The sequence below is a fragment of the Carassius auratus genome, chromosome 22, assembly GCF_003368295.1.
Source record: "Carassius auratus strain Wakin chromosome 22, ASM336829v1, whole genome shotgun sequence".
NCBI lineage: Eukaryota > Metazoa > Chordata > Actinopteri > Cypriniformes > Cyprinidae > Carassius > Carassius auratus.
In genome coordinates, this window is record NC_039264.1 from 19,402,647 (window position 1) to 19,427,509 (window position 24,863).

The 24,863-nt window shown below is 38.5% G+C and overlaps 2 protein-coding genes across 4 annotated transcripts; both read left to right on the forward strand.

Moving 5' to 3' along the window:
• The first annotated feature begins 148 nt into the window (after window positions 1-148).
• rrbp1b (ribosome binding protein 1b) lies at window positions 149-11,986 on the forward strand. 3 transcript variants are annotated; one of them, XM_026198104.1, is made up of 28 exons: window positions 149-255; window positions 2,218-2,929; window positions 3,031-3,179; window positions 3,264-3,386; window positions 4,114-4,266; window positions 4,362-4,480; window positions 4,784-4,937; window positions 5,445-5,583; window positions 5,756-5,859; window positions 6,048-6,073; window positions 6,156-6,263; window positions 6,400-6,462; window positions 6,545-6,605; window positions 6,686-6,714; window positions 6,811-6,898; window positions 7,755-7,847; window positions 8,049-8,141; window positions 8,221-8,325; window positions 8,412-8,501; window positions 8,700-8,792; window positions 8,880-8,951; window positions 9,071-9,163; window positions 9,695-9,778; window positions 9,851-9,916; window positions 10,236-10,319; window positions 11,161-11,241; window positions 11,327-11,470; window positions 11,585-11,986. In XM_026198104.1, exons 2-28 carry the CDS (start codon window positions 2,251-2,253, stop codon window positions 11,618-11,620), a joined length of 3,129 nt encoding a protein of 1,042 aa, XP_026053889.1. In that variant the 5' UTR covers window positions 149-255; window positions 2,218-2,250; the 3' UTR covers window positions 11,621-11,986. The 3 variants fall into 3 exon arrangements, with proteins under 3 accessions (XP_026053889.1, XP_026053890.1, XP_026053888.1); XM_026198103.1 differs by having other exon boundaries at window positions 150-255; window positions 5,756-5,907; XM_026198105.1 differs by lacking the exon at window positions 9,851-9,916 and having other exon boundaries at window positions 5,756-5,907.
• An 893-nt stretch (window positions 11,987-12,879) lies between these two features.
• Window positions 12,880-23,787, forward strand: aars2 (alanyl-tRNA synthetase 2, mitochondrial (putative)). Its single transcript, XM_026198106.1, has 22 exons — window positions 12,880-13,184; window positions 13,829-14,017; window positions 14,408-14,553; window positions 14,632-14,823; window positions 15,632-15,776; window positions 15,866-16,011; window positions 16,087-16,195; window positions 16,278-16,316; window positions 16,932-17,046; window positions 17,199-17,326; window positions 17,450-17,594; window positions 19,573-19,742; window positions 19,822-19,935; window positions 20,022-20,162; window positions 20,241-20,378; window positions 20,711-20,814; window positions 21,127-21,235; window positions 21,305-21,430; window positions 21,526-21,636; window positions 22,974-23,057; window positions 23,151-23,264; window positions 23,342-23,787. The coding sequence occupies exons 1-22, from the start codon at window positions 12,927-12,929 to the stop codon at window positions 23,522-23,524; spliced, it is 3,006 nt and encodes a 1,001-aa protein (XP_026053891.1). The 5' UTR covers window positions 12,880-12,926; the 3' UTR covers window positions 23,525-23,787.
• The last annotated feature ends 1,076 nt before the right edge of the window (window positions 23,788-24,863 follow it).

Sequence of the window (24,863 nt, forward strand, 5' to 3'; positions counted from 1 at the left end):
ATATTTTATCTATATATTTCAAATACTTTCATCATACATCTCAACGAAAACTCACACAGGCTTCAGCGCTTCCCACCGAATGCTTTTGGATACTACGCGTGACGCGATTGGTTTAAAGAGCGTTGATTGACAGGCGTTTATCCAATCAGAGGTTAGCATCTCGGCTTCACAGGCGGGCGCTGCGCCAACTCGCCAAAAGTGCCACGACTCCAAAAGTCAGCGGCGATTCTTTTATCACTGTGAGTTTGACCGCAGGTAAGCGCACGCTTTTATCACTCCTGTCTGTTTTTCACCACTTAAAGCACTTGTTATGTTCTCTGGCTAAAATTTGTCAGTCTGACTGGTGATGTTGTTGATATAATCCTTGTTTTAGGTTAGTTGTGTTTGATAATAATTTGCATTCTCAAGTAGTTTGAACTTGATCTGATTCAAAGAGTTTTTCTTCTGCGCAAGAGCATGCTTTCATTTACTTTATAGAGTCAGACTTTCTTTTTATATGTTTTGCTTTGCTTACTGGCTTTGTACCCTTTTGAGTAGCGGGATTGTTTGCTTTGTGTCTTTTGCATTTGATATTTAAAATATTAAAATGCTTTATATCCTTTTAAGTATGTTTAGACTTTAATCATTTCACACGTAATAATCCAAAATGCATGTTTACTTTCACATTTTACAAAGTGTCCCATTGCCTCTCATTCTATTCTTCATGAAAATCTTCTCCTTTGATTGGTGAGGCTTAAGTGGCAGAAATAAAATAAAAAATATAAAACCAAAATAAAATAATTAAAATTAGGGGATATTAGCCCTATTTTGTTTATTGAAAATAGAGCAGAAGAGGTGGAATTCCTTCGGCAGTTATTATGTAACGTCAGCAGTGTTCCCGACAGGGTTAATGTCCGGCATAGGAAAGCAGCCCCCTTCATTCAGATGTGGAGTATGTGTCCTGGATATAGGAACTCTGCATTTCCTGTCTGCCAAGTCCTTTCTCTGCTGGTTGTCACACGTGGATCCAAAATTGTGATATTTTATGGAAACTTTTGTTTTGTAATGGGGGGGGGGGATTTATTACACTTTTTCTATAAATATTTTTTTATATCACCGCTAAATCTGAGATGTTCATAATCACATTTCACAAGTTTTCACTAACCATTTTTTTGAAGTTCCTTATAAATACCATGGCAATTGTCAACACCATCTGATATCAACACTGTGCTACCACAACAGACAACAGGGTCTTTTGTAGGCATTGCTTAAGGCTATTAAAACTAAGAAGTTTATACATTTATAATGCCTATGTTAAGTTATATGCTGTAAGCCCAGTCAGCTTTCCCCCTTACCTGAGTGCCAAAGGCAGACATTTAGAGACCCCCTCTATAGAAATTCCAGGCAAGAGTTGCACTGGCTTATGCAAACTTGAGGTTGGGGGAAGGTTATTGTGGTCTGCTGCACACAGACCTGTGTCCTGGAAACTGAATGTATGTCCCTCTGTGTAAGAGAGAGAGTGTTGAGGAGTTTTGTCTCAGTTGCATGTTGCATAATCTGAACTAGTGGGAAAGATTTAATGGAGTTGCTGGCATGGTTGAAAATAACTTTTCTCAAAATTTGCAAGAGGAAGAGATTTTTCGCACCATCTCAAGGGTAAGACATAATTTTTTACTGCCCTTCACTCAACACTGCGCAACCATGTGGTTTTGGTATAGTTCCTTAATTATTAGTCTTCTTTTTTGCTCTTTCATGTAAGCTCAATACAAGTCCAGCCAAATGAATAATACACAACCAAGCAGAAATTTTGTCTTGTCTTTTGTCTTGTCTTGTTGGGGACAAATATGCTTGTAGGATATGTTTGTCAGTAACTGGAAGTTTTTGCTTATTCTTGATGCTGCATCCACACATATAGGTGGCAGTATCAAGTCCAAAAGGCCAATGTAACAACACTTTAGTGTAACTTTCATGTGAAAATATTCTAATAATTATTGAATAAAATTATGTATTTGTTACAGACATCTACAACTGGACATAAATTCATGATTGAAGCATTTATCTGAGTGCAAATGCTATGATGTAGAAATGCAGGATACATTTTACCATTGCTTTTTATGTCTTCCAAAAAACAAGAAGATTGTTTAAAATGGTTCTTGGCACTTGTATGAAATGCTAGGGAGTTGTTGTTAACATTAAACCATCCTTAACATTAAATAGTCCTTATTTACATATTTGTAGGATCAGGATTAGAACGGACAGGACTGAGCAAAGATGGATGTCTACGACCCTCAAACTCTGGGAATTGTGGTGTTCGGTGGCTTCATGGTGCTCTCTGCCATTGGCATTACTCTTGTGTCAACTTTTTCAATGAAGGAGACCTCTTATGAGGAAGCCCTGGCCAAACAGCGGCAAGACTCGGGCAAGATCCAACCCCAGCGCTCAGACAAGAAGAAAAAGGTATCTGAAAAGAAAAACAAGGCCAAGAAGAAGGAGGAGAAGCCAAATGGGAACCTTCCAGAATCTGAGCCTGAGCCTATCCTTGAACCTGTGGTTGAGAACAGTGAGACCAAAGCAGTACCCCAAGTTGAACCAGAACCACAACCTGAACCTGTGCCGGTTCCTGAGCCTGAACCTGAAGTTAAACCCAAGCCAGTTGTACCTGAACCAGCTCCTAAGATTGTTGAGTGTCCTGTCCCCCCGACTGTAAGTGCTGTGGTGGCTCCACTGGCTCCTTCCCCCAAGGAGAAGAAAAAGAAGAAGGTGGCCAAGGTAGAACCGGCCCCCATCAAACCTGTGGAGGTCCCAGAAGTTGTAGTTAAGGTGGAGCCAGTGGTTGCAGAGGTGGCAGTGAAAGCAGCAGTTGCCCCTGATGTTGCTGCTCCCCCTAAAGCTGAAGAACCCAAAACAGAAGCTCCGACCAAGAAGAAGTCTAAGAAGAAACCTGAGCCAGGTGAGTATCCTTTGGAAATATCCATCTAGGACAGCTGTAATAGTAGATGCGCTCTTTGCAATACCCTCATAACTCCATCCTAATTTTGAATTTCTTTTAAGTGGCTTCTGTGGAAACGGTCAATGTCACCCAGCCATCAGCATATAAAAATCTGGTCTCCAGTCTCAATAGTGCATCGTTCAGTGAGTCAGAGACCCAGAAACTCTTTGAGATCATCAGCAAGAAGGCAGGAAAGGACTCCTGGCAACTGGTAAAAAATCTACATCTGATCAACCCCTCTTCAAACCCCAATACTTCTAGTTAGCACACATATCTCTTTCTTTCTTATTTGCAGGCATCTCAGAAGGGTGACCCATTGGCGGCATTGAAGAAGCAGCTAGAGGAGAAGGAAAAACAGCTGACCACTGAGCAGGGCAATGTAGCTGTAGCCAAGACCCGTGTCAAAGAGCTTACCAAGGTGACACCTGCCAGTGTGCATAGCCAAAAAAATTATGTTCAAACTAGTTTCTATTCAAGATCAAGCTTTAGAGCAAGGTCTTGAGTGACTGTTGAAGAAATATATATATATTTTGTTGGTCCTGGTGCAAAGTTCTGTGATGGACTGGCTATCCATCCAAGGTGTTAACATGCCTAGGATGGTTGAGATTGTGAGACAGGCTCTAGCATCCCACAACCCTACAAAATACTAGCGTTATGGAAGATGGATGGAACAATGTTCCTGTCAAACTCTAGTCTTTACAGCAGGGGTCACCTGCTGGAGGGCCGCTGTCCTGAAGAGTTTAGCTCCAACCCCAACTAAACACACCTGAACCAGCTAATCAAGATCTCACTAGCCATACTGACTTTCAAACAGGTGTGTTGGAGCTGGTTGGAGCTAAACTCTGCAGGACAGCGGCCCTCCAGGACCGAGATTGGTGACCACTGCTTTACATTATCCCTGTACAATAACTATTAACTACTTTAAAACATAGAAGATTGGTTGTGATTACCCTGTCCTCAACTGTAAGGCCTTAATTTTGACCCTATCCCCTCCCTATCTTGAAATTCTGATTGGTTGATAGGGATGTTGTCCTAGGACCAAAAATAACATTGTTCAAAAACATGTCCTATTTGCAAATTTGACATTGACCTTGAGGGTCTGGGTGGTTAACTGTATCTCCAACTCATATTGCTCTGGCTCTTAGGAGCTGAGTTCCGCAAAGAGCAAGATGACATCCGTAGAGACCCGTATGAGCTCTGAGCTGAGCTCCCGTGGCCAGGAGATTGCAGCTCTTCAGGCTCGTATGCAGGCTTCCTACCAGGAGCATGTCAAGGAGACACAACAGCTCAACAGCAAGGTCAGAAGAGGTCACCAGCCTTTTACACTTTCTTTCTCACAATGCTGGGTATGTTGGCAGGCTATTGAATGTTTTGGTTGTGTGGGTGGCCACAGATCCAAAGCCTGCAAGAACAGTTAGAGAATGGACCCAATGCTCAGCTGGCCCGTCTGCAACAGGAGAACTCTATTCTCCGAGATGCCCTCAACCAAGCCACTAGCCAAGCAGAAAGCAGGTACTTCACATGAAGTCCCCTTTATAACATTGCATTGTAAACAATGATGTGTTGAACTTTGGAGGAACTATTTCTACTCCCCTAGTGACATGAATTATGTATACTAAAAATTGCAACTGGTGGATGTCAAACTGGGTGGGGAACATCCAATAACCTGAACAGAAGGAGCCATATCTAGGGACCAGATACCTTTGAGTTGGACCATCTATACACCCCAAACTAACATTTAACCTGCCTCTAAGTGTAAAATGTCTTATCTAACCATTTATTTTATGTAAATCGGTGGGTTTTTCACACAAACAGGCAAAATGCAGAGTTGGCAAAGTTGCGTCGGGACTGTGTGCGTCTCATCCGAGAGCTGAAAGAACGCACTGCCGCTCAGCATGCTGAAGAAGAGCGCAGGAAGACTCTAGAAACCAAGATGGTGGCTGCCGAAGAACAGTTAGCACAAACAAAAGTAAGCCCTGCCCCCTGACACTTTACTGTTATCTCATCTTTTTGAGTTGGTGGTGGTCTTTGTACCATGATAATTCTGTGTAGGATTTTCACCATCTACGCATCATTTAAAAGCAATGCCTGTCTGTCTTTCTGATGCCTTGCAATTCTCTCAGGACTTTTGTCTGTTTGTGTTTATCTGTGTGTGGGTGGGTATTTTTTTAAGCTTAGCTATGCACGAAATGAAAACCCCTTTGGTTAAAACCTCATGATGAATGTTTAGTAATGATACATTCTTGATATTAAACAGATAGCTTACTAAAATGTAGATTGTATTATCATTTACAGTTTATTGGTCCGAATAAACATGACTTGCTTTATCATACACAATGAAAGTAGATTATGAACAGTGACTGTCAGGTTCCACAAAGGGCGAAAAAACAATACATTCCAAATGAGGTTGTACAATAGCTTTAGATTTAAGTATTGTATGACATCTTTGAGCTGAACTATATATGCCTGTGTTTAGGCATCCCATATGGAAGCACAGCAGGCTCTGCAGAAGAAGTTGGATCGCATCAGTGAGGAACTCCGTGAAGCTCAGCAAGGCAGCACCATTTTTCAGGCTCAAGTAGATGAAGCAAAAGAGCAAGCCAAGACTCTCACCGGTCAGTACACACAAACACATACATCTTCTTACATTTAATATGAATAAGAGTGTTCCTTTGGCTCAGTTCCCAGTTAGAAACAGTGAGATGTAGAAGACCTTTAAAGTAGCAATATTCTATTTGTAGCATTTTATGTTTTTGTAACTAAGGCGGAAATTACTTCTGTTTACAGAACTCCAGGAGCGAATGCTTGCCACAGAGACAGAGCTTAAAGACAGATGTGAAGAGCTGGAGATATTGAGAGCACAGCTGTCTCAGACAACAACAGTTACTGAGGAAAAGCCCTCTGTGGAGACACAAGCAACAGCACAGGCTGAGATCCAGGTACAACCAGGATATTTGACACTCTGATATGGTTACCTTTTGCAATGCACCCACACCAGGTTAATATTAGATGCTGTACTGCATGTAACTTTCGGAATGAAAAATAATACCATTCTCATCTCTGTTTTGATTCTGTACAGAAAGAGAGCGAACAGTTGAGGAACAGGTAATGTAAACTCTGTTTGGATTCATATGATTGAATCACTAAGTTAATGGTAACATGAGTATTTTGATGTATTTGTTTGCAGTCTGAAAGAGAGGGAGGACCAGCTGACATCACTAGAGGTGGAGTTTAAACAGCTGAAGGAGGAGCTTGACACAGTAAAGAGAACGCAGGCTGAGGAAACTCAGAATAGGTATGGTCTTTCATGTTGAATTCAATTAATCTTCAAATTAAAATGGAATCAGTCACATCTGTTGTTACTAGAACTACAAGTATATGTGCATGTGCAGTTTTCTAGTCTGTGATTCAAGCATGGACCTGTTTTTCAGGGTAAATGTGGCCGACACTGAAAGGAGGGAATACACTGCAGAGATTGACCAACTCAAAACTAGGTACACAATACAGTTGATGCTCTCTTTAAATATATTTTGTAGACAATTTTTTATTTATTTATTTTTCCTTTCTATCCCCCAGTCTAAAAGAAAAAGAGGATTTGGTGGCATCCCTACAGGCCCAGTTGGAAAAGATGGAAAGTGTGAGTGGAGCATTTGATAAATTAGTAATATTTGCATGTGTGTAATACATGTTAATTGATTTATAATTTTATATCAACAGACAGTTGAAGCAGAGCCACCATTTGAGAAGTAAGTAAAACAATGTTGTCAGTTTTATCCTTTAGATGTTTGCCACTTTTTTTCCATTTATGCTTCTGATAATGACATTTGGTTTTGTGCTGTCAGTCTGGAGAAGGATGCATGCATGATCTCACTGGAGGAGGAACTTCAACAGCTTAAAGAAGAGATGGAGAGAATGAAGGCCAAGAGCAATGTGAGTCCATCTCTACTCTATCCTTCCATACATACTTAACTACCTCGGTCCATATCTAACCAATCTGTCTGACCAAATCTACCCTACCTGTACATCCATATCTACTTATTCATTTCTCATATACATATTTGATATCCATTTCTACCTACCTACTTGTCCATTTATATGTACCTGCCCATAATATTACTTTGCTGTTTATATCTACCAAAGCTGTCAGTCCTTATCTATCCATCCTGTCTGACCATATCTACCGAATACATCTATATGAACCTACTCATCCATCCACACCTACTTATGTGTCCATACATATCTACGCAAACTGTTTATATAATATATGTATGTGTATGTGTATATTTATATATATATATATATATATATAATCCATCTATAACTACCTCTCCATTCATATCTAACTACCTTATCATTCATATCTACTCAACTTATTGGTCTATCAATATCTACCCATCCTGTTTGACCATATCTACCCAACTAGCTTATATGTACCTAGTTGTTCATCCATATCTACCTACCTATGTGTCCGCCCATTTCTACCCAGCCTGTCCATCTAAATCTACTAAAATATTTTTCTTTCCAACCTTTCCATTTCAACCCATCCTTGTCTCATCTCATTCATCTAAATCTTATGTCAGCCCTATCTAACCACCTGTCTGTCTACATCAACTCAACCCATCTGTATATCCATATCTACTCACTCAATTGTCAAAATCTATCTATGCCCCTCACATCAGCTCTACATATCTAACTGAAATTTAACTTTCTATCCCTTAATCCATCCATCCATCTCTAAATTACACCTCTATCCACAACTAATTGTTGTGTGTCGGTGTGTGTTCAGGAACTGCGTGAGAAGAACTATACCGCGGTGGAGGCTCTGGCTGCCGCTGAGAGGCTGAGCGAAGAAAGACTGAGGCAAGCCAAGGCCGCACAGGTAACCCTGAGATACACACACAGTATAAACACACACTCAATTGTATATCAACCAAATACACAAAAAAACAGGAAGAATGGGGTGTTCATTATCAACAAAATGCTGTAGCTGGCAAAAAACTACCACTTTCTTGTGGCATGATTAAATTTAATTTAGTGATCAAACGCGTGTGTGTGTGTGTGTGTGTGTGTGTGTATATAGAGTGAAACTGAGCAGCAGCTGAGCTCTTTCCAGACAGACACCAGAAACGCCTTCCAGAAGCTCTTTCCTCACATCAGCATAGAGACACACCAGGTTAGAATTTAAAAAGTATAATTTTAAATAGTTTTCTAGCAGGTATAGGTTATTTAACTTTAAAATATGTGTTTTGCAGTCGAATTGGCTGGAAGCATTCACGCATGAAGCACAGATGACGCTGACACACAGTCAGCAGAGTCCGGCAGAACAGCAGCACACAGCATCAAGCTCCGAATCGACGGTGAGATATCCTCTCTACGGACACAAACCTGCAACCAATGGTTTTTCCTCTTCTCATGTCTCATGTTCATATGTCATACGTGTCAGGATCTGCAGCAGAAGCTCGCTCTATCAGAGGAGAGCCAGAAGTCACTACAGGCCGAGTGTGAACGGCACAGATCAACTCTCAGTGAAACGGTACAGTGACACACACCTCATTTGATTTCACAATGAAAGTGATCTAGAATTGTTTTTACTTTTTGTCTATAAAAGCCATAACTGTAGAATAAAACATTCATTATTTATCTGTAGGAAGCAGAATGTAATTGATTGTTAAATTCTATACATGTTACCTTTATTATAACTTAAAGTCATTAAATGCTGTGTTTTATACAGGAGAGCATGCTGAAAGTTCTGCAGAAGAGTGTGGAGGACGGTGAGCTCGAGTGGAAGTCAAAGATTGCAGATGCTGAGCATCGAAAACAGGCGGTAAGAACATCCTACACTGATTCTGGATTTGTGTGACCTTTTACTACATCCATGCAGTTGTGCTTAAGTTATATGGATCTCCCACAGGCCCTGGATCAGGTGAAGGTCCTAGAGGAAACCATAGAGAAGATGAATGTGGAAAGACAGGACACGAATCAGGTGCATGCCTACTTTTAGCACTGTTCTTCAGTTTTGGGGACTTATTTTCGGGTTTCTGACTTTAAAACCAAATGAGGTCTTCTTTCTAATAACACTTGTGGTTTCTCTGTTCTCTGCAGCTGAAGGGGCAGGTGATGCTTTTGGAAGCACAGCTGGAGAAACAACTGGAGTCCATTACCATCAGTCAAACGTACGCAGAAGAGATGTCTCAGGTAAAACCATTGACTTAATAAAGTTAATTTTTTTTTAGGAATATCATTTTATTTACACAATTAAATTTTCATTTCTTGATGTATTTTGAAGAGATTTTATATTAAATAAGCAATTTTATTTCTTTTTCATTTGATTTGTTGATTTCATTTGAAATGAAACAGGTAAAATTAAATTATAATTTTTAAAATACTGTAGTATTTTGATATTTTTGCATTTAATTCCATTTTGGTTGATCTTGGTTCATTTTGAAGGGAATTTAGAAGATTTTATATTAAAAATCAGATTTATTTTGGGAGTAATTTTAACTCTTTGTTAAATTTCAAGTTTGTACCTTTTTTTTTTTTTTTTTTTTTTTTTTTTTTTTTAGCTGAATGTAATTTTAGATTTTTTATTTGTACTTTTTCCTTTTTGTTGTTGTTTATTATATTAATGCTACATTTAAAGAAGTATTATTTAAGAAAAAGAAGTCTCAGTCTTACTTAAGGTGCTGTTTTTCATGGTTCGGTTATCGTTCTTTATATTCTTCTCAGCTGAAGGCATTGCTATCAGAAACTCAGGTCCAGCTGGTATCAGCCAAAGCGGAGGCTCAGCAACAGAGAGCAGAACTTTCGATGGTAAGTTTAACATCAGTTTGACTCTGGTTGCACACGTGGCTTTCTACTTCGAGTGACCACTGTGCGTTACAGGTCAGGCAGGAGCTACAGGAAGTGAATCGACAAGTACAGAAACAGGAGAGCACACAGTCAGCTCAGGTCAATACTGCTTGTGCGTGTATTAACTGCATCTCTTTTCATTTCTCAGTGTGTGTTTTGTGCATCTCGTGTTCTTTGTCTTTCATAAAAGCCTGTTGGTGAAGGAGGGTGTAGCATGTCTATGTATTATGTGCTGTCTGGCCTGAAGACAGCTCTCTGGCATACTTTTTTTTTTTTTTTGTGTGTGTGTGTGTGTGTGTTTAAGAGTAATGCACATGCACACGTGTATATGTGTGTGCGGTTGTGTCCTGCTGCGTCTTTGGGGATTGTAACTGTGATCAAACTTACATCTGATACTCACCGATGTCTAACTTTACAGGTGAAAACACAGCTGGAGGAGGCAACAAATACACTGCAGACAGAAGAGGATATTCGACAGCAGGTTGCAAGCAACTATGAACAGGTGACACATTTTAAAGGGCGGTTTGGATCTCTTCACACTGGAAGACAATATCAAAGCTAGTCCTTTTAATATTATAAAGGACTCTATTAAACTTAAACAAAAAGCAAATCAATAAAAATGCTAAAAAGACCAAAATAAAATTTTAAATCAAATGATCTGTTTTTGTTTAAGTATTTAGTTTGATCAACTTCATTTTTGGTTTATTTTGATTTGGATTTACTTTATTTTATTTACACCTAATTCTATGTTGGCTGAAACTTGATTTATTTGTCAAATTTTCTGTATTAAATAAGTTTGTTTTTGTTAAATTGACCTCAATTTAAAAAAAAAAAAAAAAAAAAATTATATATATATATATATATATATATATATATATAATTTTTTTTTTTTTTTTTTTATATTTATACAATTTTGGTTAGTGTTATGGCCTCTAATTCAGGTTGTTCTTTTTTTCTTTTTCTTATTGATTTTCTTTTTGATTTAATTTAAGTTTAATTTAACATTTAGATATTGATATCTTTTTTATGAGTTTGAATTAATTTTATTTTAAGTATATATTCCATTTATTAAAGTACTTAATTTAAAATAAAATTAATTCAAACTCATAAAAAAAAAAAAAAATCAACATCTAAATAAATTAAGCTGACACCGAACTGCATATGTGGTTTATGTTCAGTGGAGTTTTGAGTGTACTATCCCTTTAATTAGATTTGACTACTATTTTTTTTTTTTTTTTATATTATTATTTTTCAATGAACTTATTTAGAATACTACCGGAAAGTAGATTTTTTTTTAAATTTATTTATATATCCTTTATTTACAATTGTGTTTCTCCTCTCAGGCTCAGAAGTGCGTCAGGGATCTCGAGGCTCAGTTAGAAGAGTTGAAAGCTGCTGGAGAAGCACCAACTGAAGAGCTAAAGGTTCCCACAACACATCTTCAAGTTCAAACCAGCATATACAGGAGCTTTGCTCTCTAACAGTGTGCGCTTTGTATGTGTCTACCAGGAGAGACTGGAGAAAGAGAAGAAGCTGACGCGAGACCTCGGCATGGCAGCCACTAAACTTCAACAGCTGCTGAAGAGCACTCAAGAAGAGCTGGACAGAGAGAAGGAGACCGTGAAGAACCTAAAGGAATCAGTAGACGGCAAGGTACATTAGAAACACTTTCCAAACAATCACAAATGTCGGGCTGTCAATCTTTGCTAAACATATATTTCGTATGGAATGTATCCGTAATATTTACATTTTTATTTCTGTCAACAGGAAGCCGAAGAGTCGAAAGAAGGGACATCTGTTTGACCGAATAAACCCGACAGCCCAAGTGCCTTAATTGTTTTTATGCATTATTTACTTATGTATTCTCTGCTACTGTAGCGAATATGCTGACTGTTTTTAGCAAGTGAGGATTGTTAAGGGAGGAAGCATAACAATATGTGAGGTGACTGGACACATCTCCTAAAGTTATCACAAAACCGCTCTTAGTGTTAACAGAAAGCAGTGCTTGAGTGAAAGACACTTGGCTCTTTTTAACTTTGTTTGCATGTTCTCATGAGGGTCAAAGGAAGGAACATTTCATAATGCAGAAATGCAGCAACAAAAGCTACTACAATTTTGTAGTTGGCTGGTAACAAATGTGATTATATAATAATAAACTACATACTTTGACTTGTGTGTTGTTGTTTTCTTATAAAGTAGTTTATATTTAAACTTGGGTTACTGTTGAAAAGTTTGGGGTCAGTAATTTTTATTTATTTTTAACAAGGATGCATTAAATTGATTACAAGTGACAGAAAATCTATTTAAATTATTATTCTATTATACTGTTCTATTAAAAATAAATTATATATATTTTTATGTTGTATTTGTCAAAAAAAAGAAAAAAGTTACAAAAATATGAATGTGCTCAACTTGTCAACATAATCATATTAAATGCTTTTTGAGCTTCAAATCAGGATGTCAGAATAAACCACTGAATAGGGAAATAATGGCTGCTGAAAGGTCATAAAATGTGAAAATGTATTCATATATATATATATATATATATATATATATATATATACATGCATACATATATATATATATATACACACATATATATACACACACATATATATATATATATATATATATATATATATATATATATATATAAACACAGCATTTGATGAAGTCAAATATTTCAAGTAATTTACTGATCTTATTTATTTTTGGTTGATGTTGACCATTACATATGTTCCTGTTGAGGGACGCAGTGAATATTTTTCAAGATTTCAAATTGGTATGACACCAAGATTTTTAATAACTTGGGTGCTTGAACACTGTGATACTGTATAAACTTGAGGTCGATTCATTATTTGCTTTAAAAGCTTAGAAAAACAAAAATCCTTCTATATCACATTTTTTATATGCATAACATTTATATAAATGTGAAGTGTTTATATATATATATATATATATATATATATATATATATATATATATATATTAGAAGTCATATATTTGCGTTTTATATTTTTTATTTAGAATATATTCGTCGTCATGTTTAGTTTCAGTTTCGTTCTCGTCGCTGATTGGATGTTGCTGTTTGACGCTGTGACGCAGCAAGATGGCTGCGCGCATAGGGCTGGTGAAACAGCTCTACTGTGCGCTTTTAAATACAAAATTATGCGTTTTATCTGCTGGTGTGAGACGGTGCTCGGCTCTGTCCTACCCACAATCTCATAAAGAATTCACCTCCAAAAGAGTACGGCGGAAGTTTATCGACTTTTTCAAGGAAGGCTATGAACACCGGGTTGTGTCGTCCTCGCCCGTGCGTCCGAGAGGAGACCCGAGCCTTCTGTTCGTCAATGCAGGGATGAACCAGGTACACACCAACATCACATCACCTGCAGGATAGGGCCAACATAATAACGAACAACCACGTCTAAGTACAACGGTTTTACCGTGTTTCTGGGCTTGTTTCGTGTAGTACTATTATATATGTAGGGAGAAATACCACTAAACCAGTCTTAAGTCGCTGAAGTATATTTTTAGCAGTAGCCAAAAAACAAACAAACAATCAAAAATAATTTTTCTTTAATGCCAAGCAATCATTAAGATATTAACTAAAGTTCATGTAAAGATATTATGTAAATGTCCTACTGTAAATATATCAAACCTTATTTTTTTATTAGTAATATGCATTGCTAAGAATTCATCTGGACAACTTCAAAGCTTCAAAGGTGTCTCAATGGTTTTGAACTTTTTTTTTTTTTTTTTTTTGCACCCTCTAATTCTAGATTTTAAAATAGTTGTATCTCGGCCAAATATTGTCCAATCCTAAAACCATACATCAATGGAAAGCTTATTTATTCATTTTTCAGATGATCTATAAATCTCAATTTTGAAAAAACTGACACTTAAGACAAATACATTATAAATTATAAATTATCTTTACCAAAACATCCCATGTCTTCTGTAATAATATTTTCAAGGGTAGGTTCTCACGGTCTGTGTGTTGTCTGTTAGTTCAAACCCATTCTCCTGGGCTGTCCGGACCCCCGCAGTGAGATGGCATCGTACCGGCGGGTGGTGAACAGTCAGAAGTGTGTCCGTGCCGGAGGCAAACACAACGACCTGGAGGATGTGGGGAAAGATGTGTACCATCACACCTTCTTCGAGATGCTGGGGAACTGGTCATTTGGTGATTACTTCAAGGTTTGGCCAATTATTGAGTTCATTTAATGAGGCACTTGTTTTCTTAATTATTATATCTGGATGCCTCATGCCTAAAACTGTTGCGTTCGCCCAGTAAACTTTGCATTCTCTTGCGAAAGAGAAGCCCCCATGAAGCTTCGTCATTCTTTCACAAATCTATTGCATTCCCAAGAGAGACTTTGCATTTCTCATAAAACTATTGCGCTCCCTCGAGAAACATTTCTCTCGCAAAAAGTATTTTGTTCCCATGAGAAACTTTGCATTCTCACACAAAACATCTGCTCTTTTACAGAACTATTTTGTTCCTCCAAGAATGCAAGCAAATGTAGTTTTCTGATGGAACTCAATACTTGTGCATTTTTTTGAATTAATTCATAATTCATAATACAGGTGGAAGCCTGTGGAATGGCTTGGCGACTTTTAACGGAAGAGTACGGCATTCCCGCAGATCGCTTGTACGTCTCGTACTTCTCTGGAGATGAGGTGAATGGACTCCCTGCCGATGAGGAAACGCGCCAGATCTGGCTCAGCATGGGGTAAGTGCAAAACAAAGTTGACAAACACATTTGTTTTCTTTTGGAGACTCATTGGATTGTTGTGACGTTCACGTGCAGAGTGCAGCCGGATCACGTGTTGCCGTTCGGAATGAAGGATAACTTCTGGGAAATGGGCGAGACGGGTCCGTGTGGCCCCTGCACGGAGATACACTACGATCACGTTGGGAATCGGAACGCCGCCTCACTGGTCAACGCAGACAGTCCAGATGTAGTGGAAATTTGGAATCTAGTATTCATGCAGTATAACAGGTTAGGGCATTATTTTAGTATTTATTTTAGTTTTTATTCATATTTTGAATTAGGTTTTATTTGTATATTTTAAAATTTATTTAAAATATTCTTTCAGGCTTTACAAACATTAGCTATGGTCTTTTATCGTTCATATATATATATTCTGTGGGGAAGCAATGGTGTTCTGGTTCAGTTCAAAGCAATATTTCTTACCGTCATATAATTAAGGTTTTTCATTTATTATTTATATTAAACTTCATTTTTATGTGCTTTTGCCATTTTAGGTTTTTTTTTATAACTTCTTAGGTTTGATATATTTTAATTTCAGGTTTTTATATATATATAAATATATATATATATATTATTTACATTTTATTTAAAAATTGAGTTCAGTTGTAGTTTCTATTTTGCTTCAAGGCGATATTTCCTGTTCCATTTATTTGCTTTTATTTTTATTTTTATATTTTCAGTTTTTAGTAATCTTGTTGTGTGCTTATTTCATTCTTATTAGTTTATTTATTATTCATCAGTTCATTCTTTAATCATAAGTTTATGATTCAATTTTATTTTGCTTTAAAAAAAATCAAGACAACATTTACTATTTTCATTTCCGACCATTTATATAAGCTTTTATTTTTTTCAGGTTTTATTGACATTTTTTGCCATTTTATGTCATTTTTGTTAGTTTTAATTTTATTTATTTTTAATCTTTCATCTAATATTTATATTTTATTTCAACTTTATTTAAATCTACAAAATGTTTTCAAATAGTTGTATTTTTAGTTAATGATGCACACTAGTGAATATGTCTCTCTCTGTGTTGCAGGGAGTCGGGTGGTAGCCTGCGACCTCTGCCCCAGTGCAGTGTGGATACTGGGATGGGTTTAGAGCGGCTGGTGACCGTCCTGCAGGGGAAACGCTCCAACTATGACACAGATCTTTTCACACCTTTAATGTCTGCCATCCACCAGGTCTCTAACCTTCATTAACCTTTTACAGGAATAATATTGCAGGTTAAATACAAACTAAACCACATTGCATCTATTGTTGGTGCATGCAGTGCTCTAAGGCTCCTGCATATCAAGGCAGGACTGGAGAGGCTGATGTGGGTCAGGTTGACATGGCCTATCGAGTCGTGGCCGACCACATTCGGACACTCAGCGTGTGCATCGCTGATGGAGTTTACCCAGGCATGACAGGCGCTGAGTAAGTCCGACTTCATCAAAGTACGCAGAGTCATTTAAAGTATAAAATTCAAGCTAAATGTGCTCTTTGTCATAGGCTGGTGCTGAGACGTATTTTGAGACGTGCCGTACGGTTTTCTACAGAAGTGCTTCAGGCACCTGAAGGTGCACTGGCAAGCCTGGTGCCTACTGTAGCTCATATACTGGTGAGATGATTACGACCAAGTTATCACTTGTATCACTGCATTGTGTGTATTAACATTGAGTTTCATATTTCCTCTTTCTCAGGGAGATTCTTATCCTGAGCTGCACACAGAGTCTGAGAGGGTATGCATGTTCAAAAAGTACCACAGTTTTACATGTTTTATGATATATGTATTAGTAAATTCTTTAAAAAAGTGAGAGTAAAGAAATGTATGATGTTACAAAAGGTTTCTATTTCAAATAAGTGCTGTTTTTGTCTTTTGAGAAACTTCAAGTGTTTATTAATTTTAAAAGAATAAATGCCAATTTATTAAGCAGCATTGAGTTTAACATTGATAATAACAGGAAATGTGTCTTCAGCAGCAAATCGGCATATTTGAATAATTTCTGAAGGATCATGTGGTTCATGTGGTATTGAATACTTCAGTAATGATGCTGAAAATTCAGCTTTGCGTCACAGGAATAAATTACATTTTAACACAGATTTGTGTTTTTTCAATTCAATTTGTAGAATTATCTTTGATCGAATAAATGTAGCCTTGGTGAGACTTAAAAAAAAAAAATATATATATATATATATATATATATATATTCAAATCTCAAAATTAAGCTTAAAATTATGACTTATGATATATCAATGTATCATTGCACTTTTTCAGTCTAGGAAAGCTGCTAGTGCAGATACTTCTTTGTGTTTTCTAAACTTTTTTTCTACAAAATGTTGTGCTTCCTCTCTAGATCATGGATCTCATTAATCAGAATGAAGCCCAGTTCCTGTCCTCACTGAAGCAGGGCAGGAGGGTGATTGACAGGACCATCAGCAATATGGACAAAGACTTCGTCATTTTTCCAGGTAAAGCCTGCAAAGCTGTGTAATTCAATTTTCTTATACCTCTTTATTATCTGTGCAGGTTCATATATGCAGATATGCTGATATTTCTCTCTGTGTGTTTTTTTCTATATTTGTTTTACACTCTGTGTCCATTGTGTTGTTGTTCCTATCAGCTGCAGTTGCCTGGTCGCTACATCGTAACCTGGGCTTCCCTCTAGATCTCATTGACCTGATGCTGGAGGAGAAAGGCAAGATGGTTGATAAAAAAGAGATGGCAGTGTTTGAAGAGGAATATGAGAAGGTACTTGGGCTTTTGCTTTCCTTTATGTAATATCTGGTTTGTGGATGAATATGGGCTCATTTATTAATAAACTCTGTTTTTTGGGACATATCTAATTTTGTCGGGGTTTTTTTTTTTTCTCAGTTGAAATCTCAGCCAGAGGAGGATGATGAAGATAGGGTTGACCAGCTGGATCTTCATAGTCTGGCGGAGCTACAAAATCAAGGAGTTCCTCACACGGACGACTCCCCAAAATACTGTTACAGTATGGGGACTGATGGAAAATATGGTACTGGAGGGTGAAAAGATAATGTCTGGCAGTTAAATATTATAAACTGTGTCTTGTCCAGACGTGAGACTAAATCTTTTTATCTTGAAGCAAATAACAGACTAAAAACACTCGGAAGACCTCAGTAACCACACAACAACACACTAAAAACACTCTGAGAACCTCAGTAACTGCGCAGCAGCACACAAAAAAACACTCGGGACACCTCAGTAAACGCACAGCAGCACACTAAAAAACACTCTGAGAACCTCAGTAACTGCGCAGCAGCATTTAAAAAAACACTCGGAACACCTCTGTAACCGCGCAGCAGCACACTAAAAAACACTCGGAACACCTCAGTAACCGCGCAGCAGCACACTAAAAAACACTCGGAACACCTCTGTAACCGCGCAGCAGCACACTAAAAAACACTCGGAACACCTCAGTAACCGCGCAGCAGCACACTAAAAAACACTCGGAACACCTCAGTAACCGCACAGCAGCACACTAAAAAACACTCGGAACACCTCAGTAACCGCGCAGCAGCACACTAAAAAACACTCGGAACACGTCAGTAACCGCGCAGCAGCACACTAAAAAACACTCGGAACACCTCTGTAACCGCGCAGCAGCACACTAAAAAACACTCGGAACACTTCAGTAACCGCGCAGCAGCACACTAAAAAACACTCTGAACACCTCAGTAACCGCGCAGCTGCACACTAAAAAACACTCGGAACACGTCAGTAACCGCGCAGCAGCACACTAAAAAACACTCGGAACACCTCTGTAACCGCGCAGCAGCACACTAAAAAACACTCGGAACACCTCAGTAACCGCGCAGCAGCACACTAAAAAACACTCGGAACACCTCAGTTACCGCGCAGCAGCACACTAAAAAACACTCGGAACACCTCAGTAACCGCGCAGCAGCACACTAAAAAACACTCGGAACACCTCTGTAACCGCGCAGCAGCACACTAAAAAACACTCGGAACACCTCAGTAACCGCGCAGCAGCACACTAAAAAACACTCGGAACACCTCAGTAACCGCGCAGCAGCACACTAAAAAACACTCGGAACACCTCAGTAACCGCGCAGCAGCACACTAAAAAACACTCGGAACACCTCAGTAACCGCGCAGCAGCACACTAAAAAACACTCGGAACACCTCAGTTACCGCGCAGCAGCACACTAAAAAACACTCTGAACACGTCAGTAACCGCGCAGCAGCACACTAAAAAACACTCGGAACACCTCAGTTACCGCGCAGCAGCACACTAAAAAACACTCGGAACACCTCAGTAACCGCGCAGCAGCACACTAAAAAACACTCGGAACACCTCAGTTACCGCACAGCAGCACACTAAAAAACACTCGGAACACATCAGTAACCGCACAGCAGCACACTAAAAAACACTAAGAACACCTCATTTACCGCACAGCAGCACACTAAAATACACTCGGAAAACCTCAGTTACCGCACACTAGCAAATTAGAATTCACTTGTAAGACCTCAGAAATTACATAGAAGTAAGCTAAGAAACACCATGCACACTTTCACTCAGAACACCATAGCAACTGCAACCTCTTCACTAAATTAAAGAATCAGTCAAAACACCTTAGCAATCAAATAGCAATGTTACAAAACAATAACTGTATAACAACATGCTAAATCACTTAGCATAGCAACACCCTGGCAGCATCTATTGGCACTTTTCCACTGTGTGGTATGGCACGGTACAGTTAACTTTTGGGTGGTTTTACACTGGGTACAGTACCAAATTGAGCTGAGCTGTGCCAAGCCATACCACGCAGTGATAAAGCGCAATATGTAGCTAGGTGGAGCAGGATTTGGACCAGTGAGCTAGCATTTCAGGTGATTAGAACAAAAACTATCATTGATATGAATTTATTGCTTGTCACTTAATGGCATCACACCTGGTTTGGGCACCGTGTAAGACTGAATGAGGATCCTGACCCATTTTTCTCTGTCAGTGTTTCAGCCTTGCAGAGCGTCAGTCCTGGCACTCTACTGTGATGGGTCTCTGGTTTCAGAGGTGAATGTGGGTCAGCACTGTGGTGTGATTCTGGACCAGACCAGCTTTTACGCAGAGCAGGGTGGACAGGCACACGATCAGGGCTACTTCACCAAGGATGGACTGCAGGTTACTGATCACATTCCATCTGAGAGGTCTTATTTTTATGTATGAGCACAAGATTCACCATTGTGGTTATTCTTTGAAGGATGTGCTGTTCCCTGTAAAGTCTGTCCGTCTGGCTGGGGGTTATGTGGTACATCAGGTAACAGCAGCAGAGACTTTGAGAACTGGAGACCAAGTGCAGCTTCATTTGGATGAGGTGGGAGTAGTAGGGGCAAAAGTACCAACACCATGGTAATACATTATGCAGATAGCTTCCACTAAGTTTTGCATTTCCAACTCTAGGCTAACCGAACGGGCTGCATGGTCAAGCACACAGCCACACACTTGCTAAACTTTGCTCTGCGAGAGTTGCTAGGTCCTTCTGTTAGCCAGCAAGGGTCTCACTGCACCGCCAACCGGCTCCGCTTCGACTTCAGCGTGAAGGTACAATGGCTAGGTGGCTACCTTGCTGATTTAATGATTTCCTAAATATTTAATACATGTGTATTTACTTGTTTAAAGGGCTCCCTGAGCGTGTCTGAGCTACAGCAAGTTGAGGAGTTGGTCCAGAACATCATTCGTCAAAATGCAAAGGTGTATGTAGAGGAGATCCCCCTGTCCAAAGCTAAACAGATTACGGGTCTGAGAACAATAGATGAGGTAAATGGGGATGGCTCAATACCACTTTCTTATTTCCAATACTGCAAATACAAAACCAATTCAACCAAAAATCCTATCCATATCAGACCAATATTGAATATTGGATTGTTGTATCCCTAGAGGTATATATTTTCAGGGTATAAAATGGGGAGTCCAGTCCTGTTCCTGGAGACCTAACATCTAGGGATGTCCCGATCAAGTTCATAGTGTCCCTGATCTGATCCAAGTCATTTAATATTGACTCTCTGCCAATACTGGATCCTGATTTAATTATTAGTACCTTCCTGGTGCTATGTGCATACTTTAAAGTTTTGATCTGTTGTTTGTTTTAGGTGTATCCAGACCCAGTGCGAGTAGTGTCCGTAGCCATGCCTGTTTCAGATCTGCTTAACTCAAACAGCACTGAACAAGCTTCAGTGGAGCTTTGCTGTGGCACGTAAGGTTCTTCCAAAACTGCTGGAACCCTTTGGAAACAAGGGTAGCCAGCCCTATTCCTGGAGAGCTTCTTCCTGCATTTCCAACTTTGCTCCAACAAACCTGCCTGTAGTTTTAAAAATAAAGCAATAAAGTCCAGAACATTTTTGTTTAGCTGGTTCAGGTGTGCTTGCCTTAGGTTAGCAATTAAACTCTGCAGGATGGTAGCCCTCCAGTAACAGGGTTGGTAACCTGTCCTTTGGGCAAACCACAAAAACATTTGGCTATTTCCAAGCTGAAGCCAAATTCACCAATATATTGTTGTTTTTATCAGGCATTTATTGAGGACGGGAGCAATTAAGGACTTTGTTATTGTGTCTGAGCGACAGATGGTCAAAGGCATTAGCCGTATCCTTGCTGTTACTGGAGATGAAGCCAAAAAGGTTTGAAAATCAAAATCTGCTTTCCGTACCAGTTTGATTTCTGGGATACTAACAGTTTCTGTGATCCAGGCTCGGGAGACGGCCCAAGACATGCAAGAAGAGTTGGAGTCTCTGGCGGTCCAGGTAGGAGCTGCAAGCTCCCTGTCTATACCAGCAGCACAGCGGCTCTCTAAAGAAGTTGGCCTCCTGATGAATGTATGTAGCTCTCCATAACTTATCGTCTTCATTGCAGGTTCAGTTTGTGATGTATGAATTTCTTTGGTCTTAATCCTATGTGTGATACATTATAGGTAGTTGATATCACAGCTATCCCACAATGGCAGAGGCGAGAGCTGCAGACTCGACTGAAAGCAATGCAGAAGACTAGCAACAACACCATCAGAAAATTGGAGATCAAAGAGGTGGATATATCTATAGGGTAAAAATTCAGTCTATATCCCTGTTCGGATGGGACTAGTTTTCTAAACTGTGTTTGAGTTTTGATTCTTATCACCTGACGTCTGTCATTTTCATGTACTAATTTGGACAGGGCTAACATCTCCATGCTCCATGATTATTATGGAGGTGTGAGGGTTTTGTAAATCTGGGCATTGTAGAGATCACACAGGCGTGTTCCCATTTGTAAATATGTCTTATGTAAATTTAGCAAAAATGTAGGAAAGCTATGTTTGAATTTTTGTACATATGTAATTAAAACTATGTAAATGAGTGCAGGAATAAGGGGGTGTAATCTTACCTGACGCTGATATTACAGTAGCCATTACAGTAGCCAGTCTTAACGGTTAAAGTTACGTGATTTGGCTCTTTGATTTGATTATTACTGTTTTTTATTTCTTTGCTTGGCAAACATATAAAAAATGTGCATTGTAAGAGCATCTACGGTAGTCCATGTTGGCCAAAATACACAAGGAAAAACATAAAGTTTTTGATCACTGAGTTTGCTGAAGAACAGTGGGTAATTTGCTCTCTAATTATTACAGAGGTTGTATGAGGAAAAAACACAGACATGGCAGATTCAGACAGGATTAAAATAGCTAAATATGACAAATTTCTTCAACGATCCACTGTAAAACTAGTCCTGTCTGAATAGGGTTTATGATACCCAGAGTTGTGTATAACATGTTACATGTATACGTTACTATATTTAAATTATTTTTTGATAATGCAATTACATTAATTACATTTTAGGTTTTTGTAATTTGATTAAATTTACTAATGTAAATAAAATTGTTATACACAAGCATTGTTAAAGGGATACTCCGCCCCAAAATGAAAATTTTGTCATCAATCACTTACCCCCGTGCTGTTCCAAACCCGTAAAAGCTTAGTTCATCTTCGGAACACAATTTAAGATATTTTGGATGAAAACTGGGAGGCTTTTGACTGTCCCATAGACTGCCAAGTAAATAAATTGAATAATATTGAACCACTGATGGCAGATGGACTATTCTGACGATGCTTTTCATACTTTTCTGGACTTTGACAGTGTAACTTACTTGGCAGTCTATGGGACAATTACAAGCCTCCCGGTTTTAATCCAAAATATCTTAAATTGTGTTCTGAAGACAAACAACGCTTTTACAGTTTTGGAACGACATGGGGGGAAAGTGATTAATGACAAAATTTTCATTTTGGGGTGGAGTATCCCTTCAAGAAAAAGAGATGCTGGGTAGTCATTCCTGTCACGCCTGCTTTGTGAGGTTTTGTTGACGTTATTTGTTTTTATTTTCTGCTCCAGGCTGCCATGAAAGCCAAAGAGCTGCTGGTCAAACACTCTAATAAACCTGTGGTGGTGGACTTGATCCATACGGACTCAATATCGGTAATTACCGATAAGTAAATAGTTTTGTGGTGATGTTTGATGAATGAATTTGTGTCAAATGTAAACAATTTGTATACATGCGATCTCGTTTAGGTGCTGATGAAGACTGTGCTCCAGATGAGCAAAAGTACTCCAGACTCCATGGTTATGTTGTTGTCCCACCTGCAGTTGTCAGGGAAGGTGCTTTGTGCCTGCCAAGTACCCAAGGTATAGCACACACAAAATCTCACAGCTATGATATAATCATCCACAGGTATGTGATTGTCTTCATACTCTCTTTCTAGGGCTCTGCCAGTGGCTCGGCCCTTAAATGGGCTCATTCTGTGTGTGCACGCTTGGGAGGAAATGCAGACGGCTCAACCGATGTGGCTAAAGGTGTAGGAAAAGCAGCCAAACTCACAGATGTTACAGACATTTTGCACTGGGCTGAAGAGTTTGCTCAAAACAAAATCCGAAAGGCATCCTGAACAAACTAATCTTGGATACCACAATGGATGCGTTTCATCAAAATGGTTAAATCAATCAAAAATTATACTTCCTGTTCCTTTGCTTTAAAAGGTTGGGGTTGTGAAATGTTGATATTAAACATTGCTATTATGTAATTTATTGCTCTATTTGGGTACACTGTATAATAGTTGGTTTGGTTCAAGAAAATGTGCTTAAATTCGAGGAATGGCATTGCTCTGTTAAGAATTTATAATTGTTAATACACGATTGATATAATTTCTAATCTGTCTGATTGTGTCAGTTAAATGTTACAGTCATGGTCTTTGAAATACTGTAGAAGCATAGTTCAGTGTGTCAGAGCACCACCCTGCTCACTAGAGAGTCACCTTCAATGGTGTCCAGCCACCAGAGGGTGACAAAAGAGCTCTTGTTTAGTTTAGTTTATTTTGCACAATAAAATAAATACAATAAAAAATAAGACAATCCATATACTATGCAGGGACAGGCAGAAAAGCCAAATGCTTATTTAGAGAGACTTACAAATGAGGACAATGGAAGCAATCAAATTCAATAAAAGAGCAATGATATGCAAGTGCTATAACAAGTCTCCGTTCGCTTAACGTAGTTCACATAGCAAGGTTTATTATTATTACATAATAAATAAAAAGAATAAAGAATAGAGCAAGCAAGTGTTAGCAAGCAAGTGTTTTTTGCTTTTGTTAATTGTATAATAAATACAATTATTTAATATGATTTTATATAAATTATATAAAATATATATAATGTATATAATATATCAATTATATATTATCATATATCTCATATATTCATAGAGTTGATTATCACAACCAGAGAGTGAGTGATAGAAATAGAAAGATGGAAAGAGAAATTAGAATTGTGACAAATGCTCTCTAAAAGTGCATGCATATATTCTGCTTATACATAGTAGTAATGCTGACTCAACCCACTGTCAGTATGAAGATGTGAATCACTTCTCTGGAGAGCAGCAGCAGCTGAGAAAAGGGAAACGCACTGCGAGGACTCATGGTGACACAGTTCATTAATAATTGAATTGTGAGAACCTTTTATCTTATTTCTAATCTTGTCTAAAAATGTCTTCGATCCCAGACAGAATCACATGTGAATCACTTGCTCATTTTAAAAGAAGGTTTGGATGGAAAACTAGAATTATTTTTTTGTGCACTTCTATCAAACTATATCTACACATCAGATTTTATTTTCTTTCACTGTGCAATACCCACTAGAGGCAGAGTTTAGCTCCAACCTGCTCCAACTCACAACTGCTAGGAAGTTTCTAGTAATCCTGAAGTCATCAAGCAGGTGATCAGGTCAGTGAGA